Below are 14,417 nucleotides of genomic sequence, written 5' to 3' on the forward strand. Positions count from 1 at the left end.
TTCCTAACCTGTTTTTCTCATTTTACTTATCTGTTAAATGGGGGATACGTATAGTACCTATTGCAGAGAGCTTTTAAAAGGGTTAAAGTAGTTAATACACATTAAGCCTTTTGAATAGCAAGTGTTTGATAAATATTATTAAAACTAAAATTTGAAGTTTTTTTTAGAAATCAATATTATGTAAGTGATACAATCTTATTTTATGAAACCCAAATTGAAATTTAACTGCAATATATCAGGAAGAATCTAAATATTATTTACTGTGAAGAAGATGCTGGTCAGAACATAATTACACTCAGGTATGAATGAATGATGGAATTGCAGGTACGTTTTACTAAATGGTATAGCTCATGAGTCTCACACCCAGGTGAATTCCCTAGTGCTATAGGATTTGATTCATTTATGGTCTCCCATTATTTATACTGTATTTGTTCTTCATTGATTTTGTTCTCTGCAGTCGGATACTTCTGGAGACTATGAAATCACACTCTTAAAAATCTGTGGTGGAGATGACTGAACCAAGAAGATAATCTCCAAAGGTCCACGATGGGCTTTCCCAACAGCTCCACCTTACTTCTTCTCATACTATTTAAGAGAACAAGCAAATATAAACAGCAACTTGTATTCCTAACAGGAATTTTCATTGTTCTATAACAACAACAACAAAAGCGATTATTATTTTAGAGCATCTCATTTATAATGTAGCAGCTCATAAATGAAATTTAAAATGGTATTAAGGATCTGCAAATACTATCCAACTTATATTTCTGCTTACAAAGTGAGAATCTTTATAGTTCTAATCCATTAAATATAAAGCAAGATAATAAAAATTGTTGCTTTTGTTAAAAGTAATTTGTTTGTTTGCTTTCAGAGCTTGCCAACATTGTTTGATGCCTGGTGCCAACAACTAATATTTTAAAACATGTTTCTGTATAGAAGCTGTTACTGCTTCAGTTTATCACCTTGTTAATCACACTTTTCTTTAAGAAAGGAATAAGATGAAGATGTATGTGACCCTGGCCTACCCTTTCTAGTTGTGATCAAGCTGTAGGAGTGGCAATGCATGATAAGTTATTTCAGCTTTCAGAAAACATCTGCTGAAGGATTAATCTAACCACTTCCTGTCTGAATGGCAAGCATGAATTATGGTTGCTTCATGCTAAATACTACTTTCCCAGAATGGGCATTTAGAATCAAGCCTCTAAGGTTTCCTTTTCTCTTGATTTGGCAAAACTATGCATTTAAAGAATCCATTATGCTATCTTTGGGTGGGACCTAATATGAAATACCTTAACTGATATGAAATAGATAAGGTGAAAAAAATTCCAGTTAGAGTTATTTTCCTGGACCAGAATAGAAATGATCGTACTGGCCATGTGCAGTGGCTCACGCCTGTAATCTCAGCACTTTGGGAGGCTGGCAGGCGGATTGCTTGAGCCCAGGAGTTCGAGACCAGCCTGGGCAACCTAGTGAGACCCTGTCTCTGCCAAAAATACAAAAATTAGCCTAGCGTGGTGGCACATGCCTGTGGTCCAAGCTACTTGGGAGGCTGAGGTGGGAGGATTGCTTGAGTCAGGAAGCCCATTTGGCAAGTTAGTTATGTAATCAATACTATAAATGGCAGTCATAACTAAGATGATGGCAGGAGATAATGAAAAAAAAACTACTTAAATATTTGGGAGATAAAATTGAGTAAACATGGTATTCAAAGTTACCAAGTGTCAGTCAAGTATGCCTTCACAATTTTGGTGTAAGTGATTTAGTGAGTAAGTATATCACGAAGCAATAAATCAATGTTAATACTCATAGAGTGCTTACTATGTATTAGGTACTATGTTAAACAGTGTAGTATATTTTAATTTGTTAATCCTCAAGGAACCTTACAATGTAGATACCAACACAGATATAGAAATGGAAGCTTAGAGAAATCATGTAACTTGTCACTGTAAGAGCCAGGTAGTCCAACTTCAGCGTCCAGGCTCTTAACCACTGTTTTGCCTTAGAATTTATCCCATCCCAGGGCCACTGTTGTGTTCAATGCCTAGTGCTTAGATTAGAACAGTGTTCAGCACATAAAAGGCATTTAATACAGTGAATCTTTATTTTAGATCTCATTTATCCTCAGAGTTGTTATACCACTTATGTATTAAGTACTTTCTGAAACAAAGCATGGTTACATGTGTCAATATTTCCCCTGTTTTGGAAGTGAGGAGAATGAGACTCAGGTTAGGTATGTAGCCCAGGGTTACACAGTGGGAAAGCCAAGGCTTAAGATCCAGGTCATCTGGACTTTAAAACTTATCTGTGGCTGGGCAAAGTGGCTCACACCTCCAATCCCAGCATGTCGGCAGGCTGAGACAGAAGGATCACTTGAGCCCAGGAGTTTGAGACCAGTCCAGGAAACATCAGGAGACTCTGTCTCTACGAAAAATTTAAAAATTAGCTGGGCATGGTGGTGTGCACCTATAGTCTCAGCTACTCAAGAGGCTGAAGTGGGACGATCACTTGAGCCCAGGAGTTTGAGGCTGCAGTAAGCTATGATCGCACCACCGTACTCCAGCCTGGGTGACAGAGCAAGACCCCATCTCAAAAACAAAACAAAACAAAAAACCTTACCTGTGTATGAGTGAGTTTGAAGAAGGTGAGAACTTGAAGACAGTAGTGATCACATAAGAGAATTCTGCAGAAAAAAAAAAAAAAGCCACAATGAGGTAACCCTCTAACCCTTCTACTCACATCTGTTTTGCCTTGTACACATTGGACTTCAGGCAATTACCTTTCTAAGCCACATATTCCTCATCTTTAAAATGGGACAACAATAGTACCTACCTCATAAGATTGTTTTGATAAATAAATGAAAAAAAAAAACACTTAAAAGGTATTCCACATAGTGCACAGCACATGGTAAGCCCTTAATAAATGTTAGCCTGTATCATATAATTATTATAGAGTAGTATTCAATGGCCACATTTTTTATTGCCTCCAATTTCCACAAGGTGGCATGTCAAGTTCAAAGTGAACCCCACGGCCTTGCATCCCAATGGCAAAACCTACTTAACTTGCTTCAGAATAACATGGCCAAGTCTAAACTGTTGGAAACGTCTTCTGTAGAAGGTTTGTCATGGTTCAGAAATCTTCTTGTCACTGTAAACTCCTTCTTAAGGAAACATGTGGAACATTTAATTTAATCATCTGGCTTCTCTGGATGCCCAGGACCATCTTCATTTACATGAATGTGCATTAGCTCTGACATGGATCACCTGCACAATTGAGTGCATTCATGTCATCTCATTAAGCACTAAGTTTAATCCCTGAAGATTGAAAGAAGAGAAAAATAGCCAGCTGCAGAGAGTCCTGGGCTCTGTGGTTGGTGAGCTGCAGAAGCAGAAGGTTTGTACACTTCACTCTACAGTAACAGAATGTTTGGTCTATAAATCAGGAGCTGCAAAAATGGCAAATGAAGATGTTGAATAGGAGATTCTCTAGCCTATTTGTAAGAATGTATTGAGGAAATTTTTAAAATAGTGTACAGCAGTTCAGACCTTTCTTCCATGTACCTTCCCCTTTTTCCATTTCCCCAATTTCATGCCGTATGGATAACCCACAGTTTTACTTTGTCTTTAAAACATTAATTTTGGGGTCATATCAAACTGGGTTCAAATCCTGGCTTCACCACTTATGGCAGCAGCGTAGATAACAGTGCTTGACAAATACTTAACCTCCATACAACTCAATTCTTTAGCTGACAATAACAGCACCTACCTTAAATATGTGCGAGGATTAAATGAAATAAAGCATGTGAAAAATTTATCTCAATAAAAATTAGTTACTAATAACTGCATTGGCATGGTGAGTTGCCAGTGAAGAGCAGATAGTAAGTGTTCAACAAGCATTTGTAGAATAAATAAATGATACTTGTTTCAGTACTACTCAGCGACAGTAACTCTAAGGCCTTGGAAGCTTCAGAGAACTGTCAGCTGAAATCAGTGTTATTAATATGTTGTCAGTGTGTCCTCCAACGGTAAGAGCCAACTGTGTTCACCTCAGTGACGAGGTTACAGGATCTGAAGAAAGTTTTCTAGTCTTATTTCCTGCCCATCAGTTGACAGTAGTATGACATGTGAGGGAGCGAGTCGCTTACTCTTTCTGTACCTTAGTTTCCTCACCTGTAAAGCCAGGATGGCCATGCATGTGTCATTCATAGTAGGTGTGAGGTTTCAATAAGCCAGATTAGGTGATGCACTTGCCACAGTGCCTGCACCCTTTAAGTGCTCAATAAACATTAGCCATTATTCTCTGGCTCAGTTTGGAAGACTTACAATTGCTTATACAGTGCTCTAATCACTTGGGGGATTTTGAGCATGTTGTAAAGCTACCTCTTCTAGTTTGCAATTAGGAAAGAAGATAAAGCAAACTTCTTGGCAATTTCCTGCCTGTGAAACCTTGTGTTTTATGAGCCACGGAAAGTACCCCAAATTTTTTTTCAACCCTACCCCCAGCAAACTGACAAACTCAGATCTTTCCCACCCACTCTGTATGTCTCCCGTGGGACTGTGAGAGTCAAGCAAGTACAGGTTGCCGTGTGCTGAAGTCTTTTTACTGGTGCTATATTTCTTTCAGTTTCATCAAACTCAGCTTTGTGCCAGTTCGACCCACCAGGGCCAGCCCTCCTCTGAAACCAAAGTTTGCCTATTTCTGTAGAGTTTACAAAGTCAACAGTGAGAGAGAGAAGAATTTCAAATGAGGAGGAGGGTTACAGAGTAGGAGGTAACATTGAATGGCTGCTACAGTAAACTGTTAAAAGAAATCCCAAACCTGGAATACCAGAGCAACCCATTCAGCTGAAAGGTTTTATGACACAACCATGCATAAGAAAAAACTAGCTATCAAAATGTACATATGACCTCTTTGGGCATAAACTTTGTGGAACTGGATGTGGCAATAAATAGTGGTCCAGGCCAGGCATGGTGGCTCACCTCTATAATCCCAGCACTCTGGAAGACCGAGGCAGGCAGATCACCTGAGGTCAGGAGTTTGAGACCAGCCTGGCCAACATGGTGAAACCCTGTCTCTACTAAAAATACAAAAAAATTAGCTGGGTGTGGTAGCGGACGCCTGTAATCCCAGCTACTCGGGAGGCTGAGGCTGGAGAATCGCTTGAACCCGGGAGACAGAGGTTGCGGTGACCTGAAATCACGCCATTGCACTCCAGCCTGGGTGACAAGAGCGAAACTCTATCTCAAAAAAAAAAAAATAGTGGTCCAAGGTGACCTGCAGGGCATCAGACTTGCTGTGAAGCAACAGATGTGATTTGCCAATTGCTACAATATCAACCACCAGACAAAAGGAAGTTTTGAAAAAGAATATTGAGATAAAATCAGCTCCTACAAAAAAGAGCATGCCACAGTGGGGTAGAAAGTAGAGAAGAACAAAGGTCGCAAGGGTAGGAAGTTGGTGAGAATTAGCCCAAATCACACCTCCTTTTAGAGAACTGCAGCAATCCGCAGAGTAACTGGCTTACATTGGTGCCCCTGGCCACAGACCTCAGAAGAGTTTAGAGATTTCCAAAGTTGCATTTAAATTTTTTGTTTTGTTTTGTGTCAGAGAGCCAAGTCCACAAAGAAAATTCCAGATCATGTCTGCAAATTCTATTTAAACCGGTGTTAAATAGAATTTGATATCTGATATCTTCATGAAAAATATTTTTCTTGGTTTTTATCAGTCAAACCAAACTCCTTCCGACGTTTATTCTTCCAACATTTATTACACGGTAACTAGTCCAGAAACTATGCCAGGTGCTGGAGTTATAAAAATGAAGAAAGCTACACATTTCCTGACTTCAAGGAGTTGACAATCTGGGGAACAAGCAAAGGAGAGGAAAGACAGATACTTGGCTAATTAGCAAGGACAGCATAGTAGTGGTAGTGGTGGGTGGGGTTGGGGATTAGGCAAATGTGGCTTCCACACAAAATTCTCACACTCTTTGCAACTTGCAGAGTTAAAGGATAAGATATTTGAAGAAACTGCCAATTATTAGGTGTTCAGTTAAAGACTGTTAAAGTTGTACTGCACAGTGGTTAAAAGTCTGGAGTCAGCCTAGCTGGACAAATTCTAGCTCTAACAGCTCTAAAGTCTCTAGCTGTGTGATCATGGGAAAATTACTTAAGCCCTTTATGCCTCAGATTCCTTCATCTGTGAAATTTGAATGATGGTAGTAATTAGACCAACCACCTAGGATTACAAAGATTAAATGGATCAATGCATGTAAGTACTTAGAATGACCCAGTACATTGTAAGCATATGTAAATGCTAGCTACCTAAAATTAACTATAGTAAAATATGATATGTACTGTAACTGCTATTAAAAATGCTGCGGACTACTAAGTATCAGAAATACTGATGGAGATACAAATAGATACAGATACCACAAAAGATGTTTATGATATTTTGCTAAATGGAAGAAAAGTTGCTTGACAAAACAGAAAAAGAAAACCAGTGTGAGGCAACATAGCAAATGTAAGGAGGCATGTCTGCTCATTTCTGCTTGCCAGCATAATTTCACAAAGCCTAACTCTGTGACGACGTGCAGCTCTCCAGAAAGATGCTTTGGAGGCAAAGCAGGATAGAGCACATGGCCCCATCATGTCTCTTGCCTTAGTCACTAAGTTCCTTAAAAGATAAATGACCCTATTCCCTGCCTTTTCTTACAGGTAAGGTAACATCTGATGGGGTTAGTGATGATGCCTCTAATCTATAACCAGCTGTACTCTTACACCCAAACTTTGATGTGATTCTGCTTTAATGTAACTTCTGCACACGTTTGATGTGATTTTACACGTACTAAACCTCCACAACCCATATATAAACTGTGAGCTAAAACACTATTTCAGAGCAGTCTGACAGAACCTCTTTGAAGGACTGTTCCCAGGCTTTAGGCCTCAGTCTATAGTCTTCAGTGAGACTTCTAAATACAACAACCTTTAATTCTTTACAAGCTTGATTTTTTTTTTTCTTTAGTTGACACCAGAAAGGCTGGGAAAATGTACACGACCATGGTAACTGTTTATCTCTGGGTAGTAGCATTACAGCTGACTCATTTTTCTCTTTTTGTCAAAGTTGTGTTTTCTAAGTAAATTTAAATTTATTGGCTTAATAATTTAAGAATATCTTTACGTGACATATAAGAAAGTTTGGTTATTAAAAGGCACCTAGAGCTCAAATGAAGGATTAATCAAGTATGCAGGGCAGGATTCACCAGGAATATCACCTCTGAGCTAGGTATTAAAGGAATTGATTGGTAGGGCTTTGAAGATATAAAGATTAGTAGAGATGAGAACAAGCTCCCAGTATTTGATAATATTGGAAAATAATGTATCAAATAGTACATGAGTTAAGTGGGCTGTTAATCCTTTTTTCTTTCTTTTTTTTTAAATGGTGACAAGGTCTCACTGTGTTGCCCATGCTGGGCTCGAACTCCTCAGCCTCCCCAAGTGCTAAGATTACAGGTGTGAGCCACCACACCCAGCCGAGTGGGCTACTAATCCTTAGTGAAGAGGCCATCACTGGGCACTGAATATCAGAGTCCATCCTTATTTGTGTGTGTGTGTGTTCCTCTTGTTTCTGAGGTATCTAATGGAAAGTCTGGCTTCTCTGTTTCTCTCTTTCTCTGATTTCAGAAATCTTATTACGGGATCCTATCTGTTGAAGATAACTAGAGATCAGTTTAAGTCTTCTCCATGCTAGAGCTTACAGAATAGATGCTAATTCTATTGCCTGCTTTCCCAGATACTGACAGGTAATAAGAGGGCCAAGTAGACCACCCTGTCATGGATTGGAGCCATGTAAGACCCATCCTGTGTACACTCAGAGCTGACTCTTTCCTAGGAAGTGAGTGGTATGGATAGACATGCATCTTTTCCAATTCTTCCTGTGCCTCACCTCAGTCTTCAGGACTCCAAGGAGGTAGGACCAAAAAGCACAGGGTCCCTGAGTGTTATTTCAGATCCTCTGTGTAACCAGCCCACACCTGAGCCTTCTGTCACTGGAAAGCTCCATTAGGCAGCAATGACTGGAGAATGTCTCCAATTTATTCAAACATGTTTCTAGAGAGAAGACGGTGGTGGGGAGAAAAGCACTTCCTTCCTCTCTCTACCTCCTGTCTCTTCCTAACCTCCTCTGCTTTAATTTCTGGCTAATCTCAGCACTGTTGACATGAAAAAGAAGTCATTGCACTGTTTAGTCTACTCTGAATTATTTCAATATGGGGACCTTCCCTGGGCACCAGGCAACAAACTGTCATTCTTGATTTTCTCCTCTCTCTCTCTTCTGGATATTGAGTATGTAGTTTGGCTGGACCAGGTGCTGCAAAAAACTTCTTGGGAGGCCCAAGGCTTCCCAGAATCTAGAATCCACCCAGAGAAAGTCCCTGTGAGGAAACTTCACAGATCTTTCTCTGGTTACGTCTCTGGGAACACTGCACTTGCCCGGCTTCTCCTGCACTGCTTTTCTTGGCTTCCTCAGTGTGATGGTCCTGTCTTCTTTCTTCAGGAAAAACAGGCCCCCTGGCCTTCCCTTTCCTAGATGTGAAGGAAAGATGCCACAGCCATACAATGTTGATTTCAGTACCACCAACTTGCTGTGTAACTTTGGGCAAATTACTTAGCCCTGCTGATTCATCATTTCCTTTTGTTTCTAAGATAGAAGTAATAATTTATTCAATTCATAGTGCCAGGAAGACCCAGGTGCCAGGAAAGAGGGAATGCTTAGATCTGTTGTGGAAGATACAAGGAATTAGATGAGGAAACACAAGTAAAGGACTTAACACAATATCTGAAATATGTAGTCATTGGCTATTATTTACATCTTTCCCTAATTTCCCAGTCTCTTTTGCCATATCAAGTATATGCATAAGATCTTTTTTATTTTGAAAGACTTAATCATTATGGGAAAATTGACAAAGGACTGCAAATTCTGTATAATCATGTGGAACTTTCACAACTTAACCAACTACACCACATTCTTGACCTCTCTTGCAGGCAGAGAGAATTCAGCTCCCTTTGGACTTTGGCTTTATGACCTCGCATGCTCTTCTCAGCCAACTGACCTGAAGAGCCAGTAGGCATTGACTTACATTCTTTCAGAGGTCCTCTTGTTTCAATAATAATAAGCACCATTTCTTAACACTCACTATGAGCAATTCATATATTTTATCTCATTTTGACTTTATAACAACACCATGAGACAGGTAACCTTATCTCAATTTACTAGTCGGGAAAGAGGCTCAGAAAGGTTAAGACCACTCTAGATTTAGTTCTGGAGCCACAAAATAAACTGAGATTTCTATACAGTAGATCCAAAATCTATAAGCTTGACTCTCTCATGCTGGGACCATGATACAGCAGTAGCAACAGTCACAAAGCTCTTTACTTTAGAGGCCCGTTTCTCGGGCTCTGGGGTTGGGAGGTAGGTCTGAACACTTGGCTGTCTCATAAATTCTCTGACTTCACACACTGAGCAACTTCACCACACATCACTGGCATCTAACGGTAATACTGAAGTCTAAATAAGTTTCTCAGAAGCTTACATATCAATAATATAAAGTCATCTAGTACAGGACAGAAGCCACCTTGATAGAGCCAAGTCAATATCTTTCAATCTGACAAGACTGGTCAGGAGGCTCTCAGAACAGAAGATAACATCTTCTGCTTGCTGAGCACTGTACTATCCAAACTTTGAAACTATAGACTGTGCCACAGCGGGGCACATGTGCAAGCACAGAGTTGGAGCCCTGAATAAACAGTTCACCATTACTTACAGAATTTCCCTGGTTCCATGTTTCCCCCTTTCTTTTTTGGGGGGAAGGATGTGACTTTTTTCTTCTTTTTCTCCAGCAGTAGCAGTACTGAAACCATTCAGCAACGAGGATTTGGCAGCTTCTAAGGGTCATGTCGTTGGTGGGTGCAGTTTGAGTTGAAGTGATTGCAGACGTGCAGACAAACACACAGAGACAGAGGTTCAGCAGGGCCTGGACCTAAGCCCTGGGGAAAGCTACAGTTACTTCAGTGGAAGGGGAGTAGAAGCCAACAGAGCAAATGGAAGGAAGAGCAGGAAGATGATGCCGCACTCCGGAGGAGAAGCACCAGAGTTGCTCTCTGTACCTGCAAGCCAATGGAGAAGTTTATCATAAGACAGTAATGAACTAATAACACACCGCTGACGGGTGACACACAGCAATAGTGGCAACTGTTGAAGAACTACTGTGTGCTCAGCATCACGCTACATGCTTTAGAGAAGCCCTTAGGGCACAGTGGAGTTAGAAGTACGTTATTTATTAGGAATGACTGTACACAGGATTAAAAAAAAAAAGAAATAGGTCATTTATCCTAACTCTTACAGCAACTAGCTTTGAGAAAGTGAGCAGCTTATTCAATCTCTCTGAGTACTAATTTCATCTGAAAAATTGGAGTAATAATATCCATATTACTCATTCAGCCTATCGATGTGAACTGAAGGCCTACTGTGTGCTAAGCACTACTCTAAAAGCTGCATATACATGTAAAAATTTACTACCTGTTCGGCTGGGCGCGGTGGCTCAAGCCTGTAATCTCAGCACTTTGAGAGGCCGAGGCGGATGAATCATTTGAGGTCAAGAGTTCGAGACCAGACTGACCAACATGGTGAAACCCAGTCTCTACTAAAAATACAAAAATTAGCCGGGCATGGTGATGCACGCTAGTAATCCCAGCTACTCAGGAGGCTGAGGCAGGAGAATTGCTTGAACCTGGGCAGCAGAGGTTGCAGTGAGTCTAGATAATGCCACTGCACTCTAGCCTGGGTGACAGAGTGAGACTCCATCTCAAAAAAAAGAAAAAAAAATTCAGTGCCTGTTTTCATGGAACTTACAGTCTATAATAAAGATAAGAATGATCAATTATATTAAATGCCTGGGATTTGGCACTTATTTCATTTAATCCTCACAGCAATCCTATGTTTAGTGTGCTCTTTTCACGTCAACATTATCTGCTGTTGTTAAATGAAAATAAGTCAAGGCAGATCTGAGAAAACTATTGAGTACTAGGTTCGTCTTAATTGCGAAAGTGGCCATCGTTAGTTGATGGTTATGTATAATTAGTTAGTTTGAGAATGTGGGGTATATATTTCATATTCAAAAGCGAACTCCTGCCTCTGTCAGTCAATATTTGTGGTCCACCATCATTCTTAGCATCTAGTCCAACGCCTGGCACGTATTAGGTTATCAATACATAATTGTTAAATTAAATTAAGTACTTATTATATGCCAGACATCACTTATTCTGCAAATTGCATTTTATCAGATCTTTGTTCTTAGAAATTATATAAGGGCCTCTGGGAGAAACAGTAAGATTCTGGCCTACTAAGCTTTAGGGTGCTGTGTCAGTAGCAATGGAGTCAGGGAACAGTTGGTCAAAACCAGTCTTAGATGAAGAGTTTTTTCCCTTCTCTGACATAACCCCTCTATTTCTACTCTGAACCCATCTCTTATTACCCAGGACATTGCTAATAACGATGGGTGGTCCCAAGGTTCGGCCCTTGCATTTCTGCTCCACTAGAAAATACTTGGATTTTTGAGTCTTTAAATCACAGTTCCAGAACTTACTAGCTTGGTAATTTTTGTGAAGTTGCTTACTCTTAATTTCTCAGTTTCTTCTTCTATAAAATTGAGATAATGCCAACTTCTGTGGTCAAGAAGATTAAATTAAAATGATGCATCCAAGAATACCTAAGACAATGAATAAAAGGATAGGAAGCTAGAAACAGGGATAGTTACATTTACAGTAAAGCTAGTCGGATAGGAGACATAGAAGGTTCTTGGTGCCCCATAGATGTCCCTGACACTCAGAATTTCCTACGTTCTGACTCTCCTTACTTCAAGTGCCAGTGACCCTGCTGCAGCCTTTATCTGTCTGTGGGAGCTGCCTTGGTCCACACTTGGGTCAGAACAGAAGTGTCAGGGAGTAACACCCCTGGGGTGGCTCTCAACCAGTGACAGATGGAGGCCATGGATAAATACCACAGGCTCTTGCCTCCCAAGTGAGACAACTCTGAGGCATGATCTATGCTGCCTCTGAGACCCCCAGGAAGTCTGAGCCCCAGCTGCCCGCAGTGACAACTGACTCACAACACACCCTGTACTGGCTTTCTTTCTTTTTCTGTCTCACTTCTGCACTCACTTCCCAGTGCTTCCTGGGATCCCTGGATCCTTTTCTCAGCATCCGTTTCTGGAGGGACACATCCTGAAATAGGAAGGACTATTTTCAGTAGTCACTATAAAGTAGGAGGTGTAACTGTGTGTAACTTTGTGGGGTTACAGGGTGGAGGAGTTGAGAGAAGAAAATGGAGGCTTTTAGGGTAGAAATCCTCTAGAACAGTGATTCTCTGTGTTGGCGTGCTAGGGAGTCACCAAGTGTTTTGGAAGTGAAATGGAGAGGTAGGAGGAGCACTGGGATGGCTCAAGTTAGATGGCTCTGAAGAGGAAATGAGCCACAGCTTCAAAGTTCCGCCTCTTTCTTCAAAGCACAGTTACCTGGAAACACAAATGAAAATGAATGAGAGGAAGATGAAGAATAGGAGCAATAAGAAGAAGAGGAGGAAATCCCATCTAATTTTATCTACCACACTGCCATCTTATTACTACTTTACATTTATTTCCATGGGTTCTTTGGAAGTGAAGTCCAGAATTTAGGGGCACACAGGGAGTCTATGATTCTAGTAAGCAAGGCAGGAAGCAGTGAAGGCAAATAGAATTAGTGAATGAAATGGGATAGATTATGTGATGCAGGAGAGGTTCCAGGGAAGCTAGAGATGGGCTTCCTGGGTGGGGTGAAGGAGATGACAGGCTGTGGCTGCAAATGGGATAATAGATCTCAGAAACAGAGATTACCCTGAGTGTTAACGACACTGACTAAGGCAGGTCAAAGGTGGAGATCCTTAACCCAGGAAATACCTCTGGGGTAAAGGAATCTAAAAGGTTAATGTGGATTCCAAAGTCAATACAGATTATGGCAAAGAGCAGGGCAGAGGAGCAGGGCTGAGTCCACTGCTGAAGTAAGTTTGGGAAGTGAGGATGGAATCCGGTGAGTCGCAGCACTGAGAACTGCACAGTCTTCAACTGAGCAGAGGGTGAGAGTGGGTGAGGGTAGTTCAAGGGTGAGAAAGCACACTGGAGGGAGGAAAGAGCTGGCCGCTCCACCTCACCCGCTGACTTGAGCAGAGAAGATAAGGCTATCATGCTGAAAACAGTTGGGAGAACAGTGATTTCACAGGAGAGCATCTTTCAGGCCAGACGGTAGAAGAAAGAGGATTTAGGTGAATGGGGACTACGATGGTTAATTTTCTGTGTCAAATTGGCTAGACCACAGTATTTGGTTAAATATTATTCTAAGTGTTTCTGTAAGAGTATTTTTTAAATGAGATTACCATTTAAATCAGCAGACTTTGAGTAAAGCAGATTACCTTCCATAATGTGGGTGGCTCTCATCTGATCAGCTGGAGGCCTTAACAGAAAAAGACTCCCTCTCCTTCCCATTAGGCAGAGAGAATTTTGCCAGCAGACTGCCTTTAGACTTGACCAGCAATGCCAACTCTTCCCTGGGGCTCCAGCTGACCAGCTCACTCTGAAGATTTTGGACTTGCCTGCCTGTACAATAATGTGAGCCAATTCCTAAAATAAATCTCTGTATCTCTCTCTCCCTATATATATATATGTGTGTGTGTGTGTGTGTGTGTGTGTGTGTGTGTGTGTATTTCTCTCTCTATATATAATAAATACATATATAATACATACTATATATGTATGAAGGTATATGTATCTCTCTATATGTATATATAGAATGATTTCTCTAGATATATGTGTATATATAGAGAGAGCTATTATATAGCTATATATATAGAGAGAGCTATTATATAGCTATATATATAGAGACAGCTATTATATAGCTATATATATAGAGAGAGCTATATATAGAGAGAGTGAATACTACTCAGCCATAAAATAAAAATTACTACTCAGTAATGAATTAATGGCATTTGCAACAACCTGGATGGGATAGAAGACTATTATTCTAAGTGAATAACTCAGGAAGGAAAATCAAACATCATACATTCTCACTTATAAGTGGGAGCTAAGCTATGAGGATGCAAGGCATAAGAATGGCACAATGGACTTTGGGGACTCGGGGGGAAAGGTGGGAGGGGGTGAGGGATATAAGACTGCAAATTGGGCTCAGTGTACACTGATTGGGTGATGGACACACCAAAATCTCACAAATCACCACTAAAGAACTTACTCATATAACCAAACACAACCTACTCCCCAAAAAACTACAAAAATAAAAAATTTTAAAAAATATATACTCATCTTTATCCCGACACAGTCATAA

At 40.5% G+C, this 14,417-nt stretch overlaps 1 protein-coding gene across 4 annotated transcripts in view; it reads left to right on the forward strand.

Annotated features, from left to right (window-relative positions):
* Positions 1–852, forward strand: part of ANXA3 (annexin A3) — a 58,639-nt gene extending 57,787 nt beyond the window's left edge. For all 4 annotated transcript variants that reach the window (XM_054486245.2, XM_063663791.1, XM_063663789.1 and 1 more), the window contains one exon: positions 458–852. In XM_054486245.2, coding sequence (XP_054342220.1) covers positions 458–517 — 60 coding nt within the window. In that variant the 3' untranslated portion in view covers positions 518–852. The remainder of the gene's footprint in view (positions 1–457) is intronic.
* The last annotated feature ends 13,565 nt before the right edge of the window (positions 853–14,417 follow it).

Source organism: Pongo pygmaeus, chromosome 3 (genome assembly GCF_028885625.2).
Source record: "Pongo pygmaeus isolate AG05252 chromosome 3, NHGRI_mPonPyg2-v2.0_pri, whole genome shotgun sequence".
Lineage (NCBI taxonomy): Eukaryota > Metazoa > Chordata > Mammalia > Primates > Hominidae > Pongo > Pongo pygmaeus.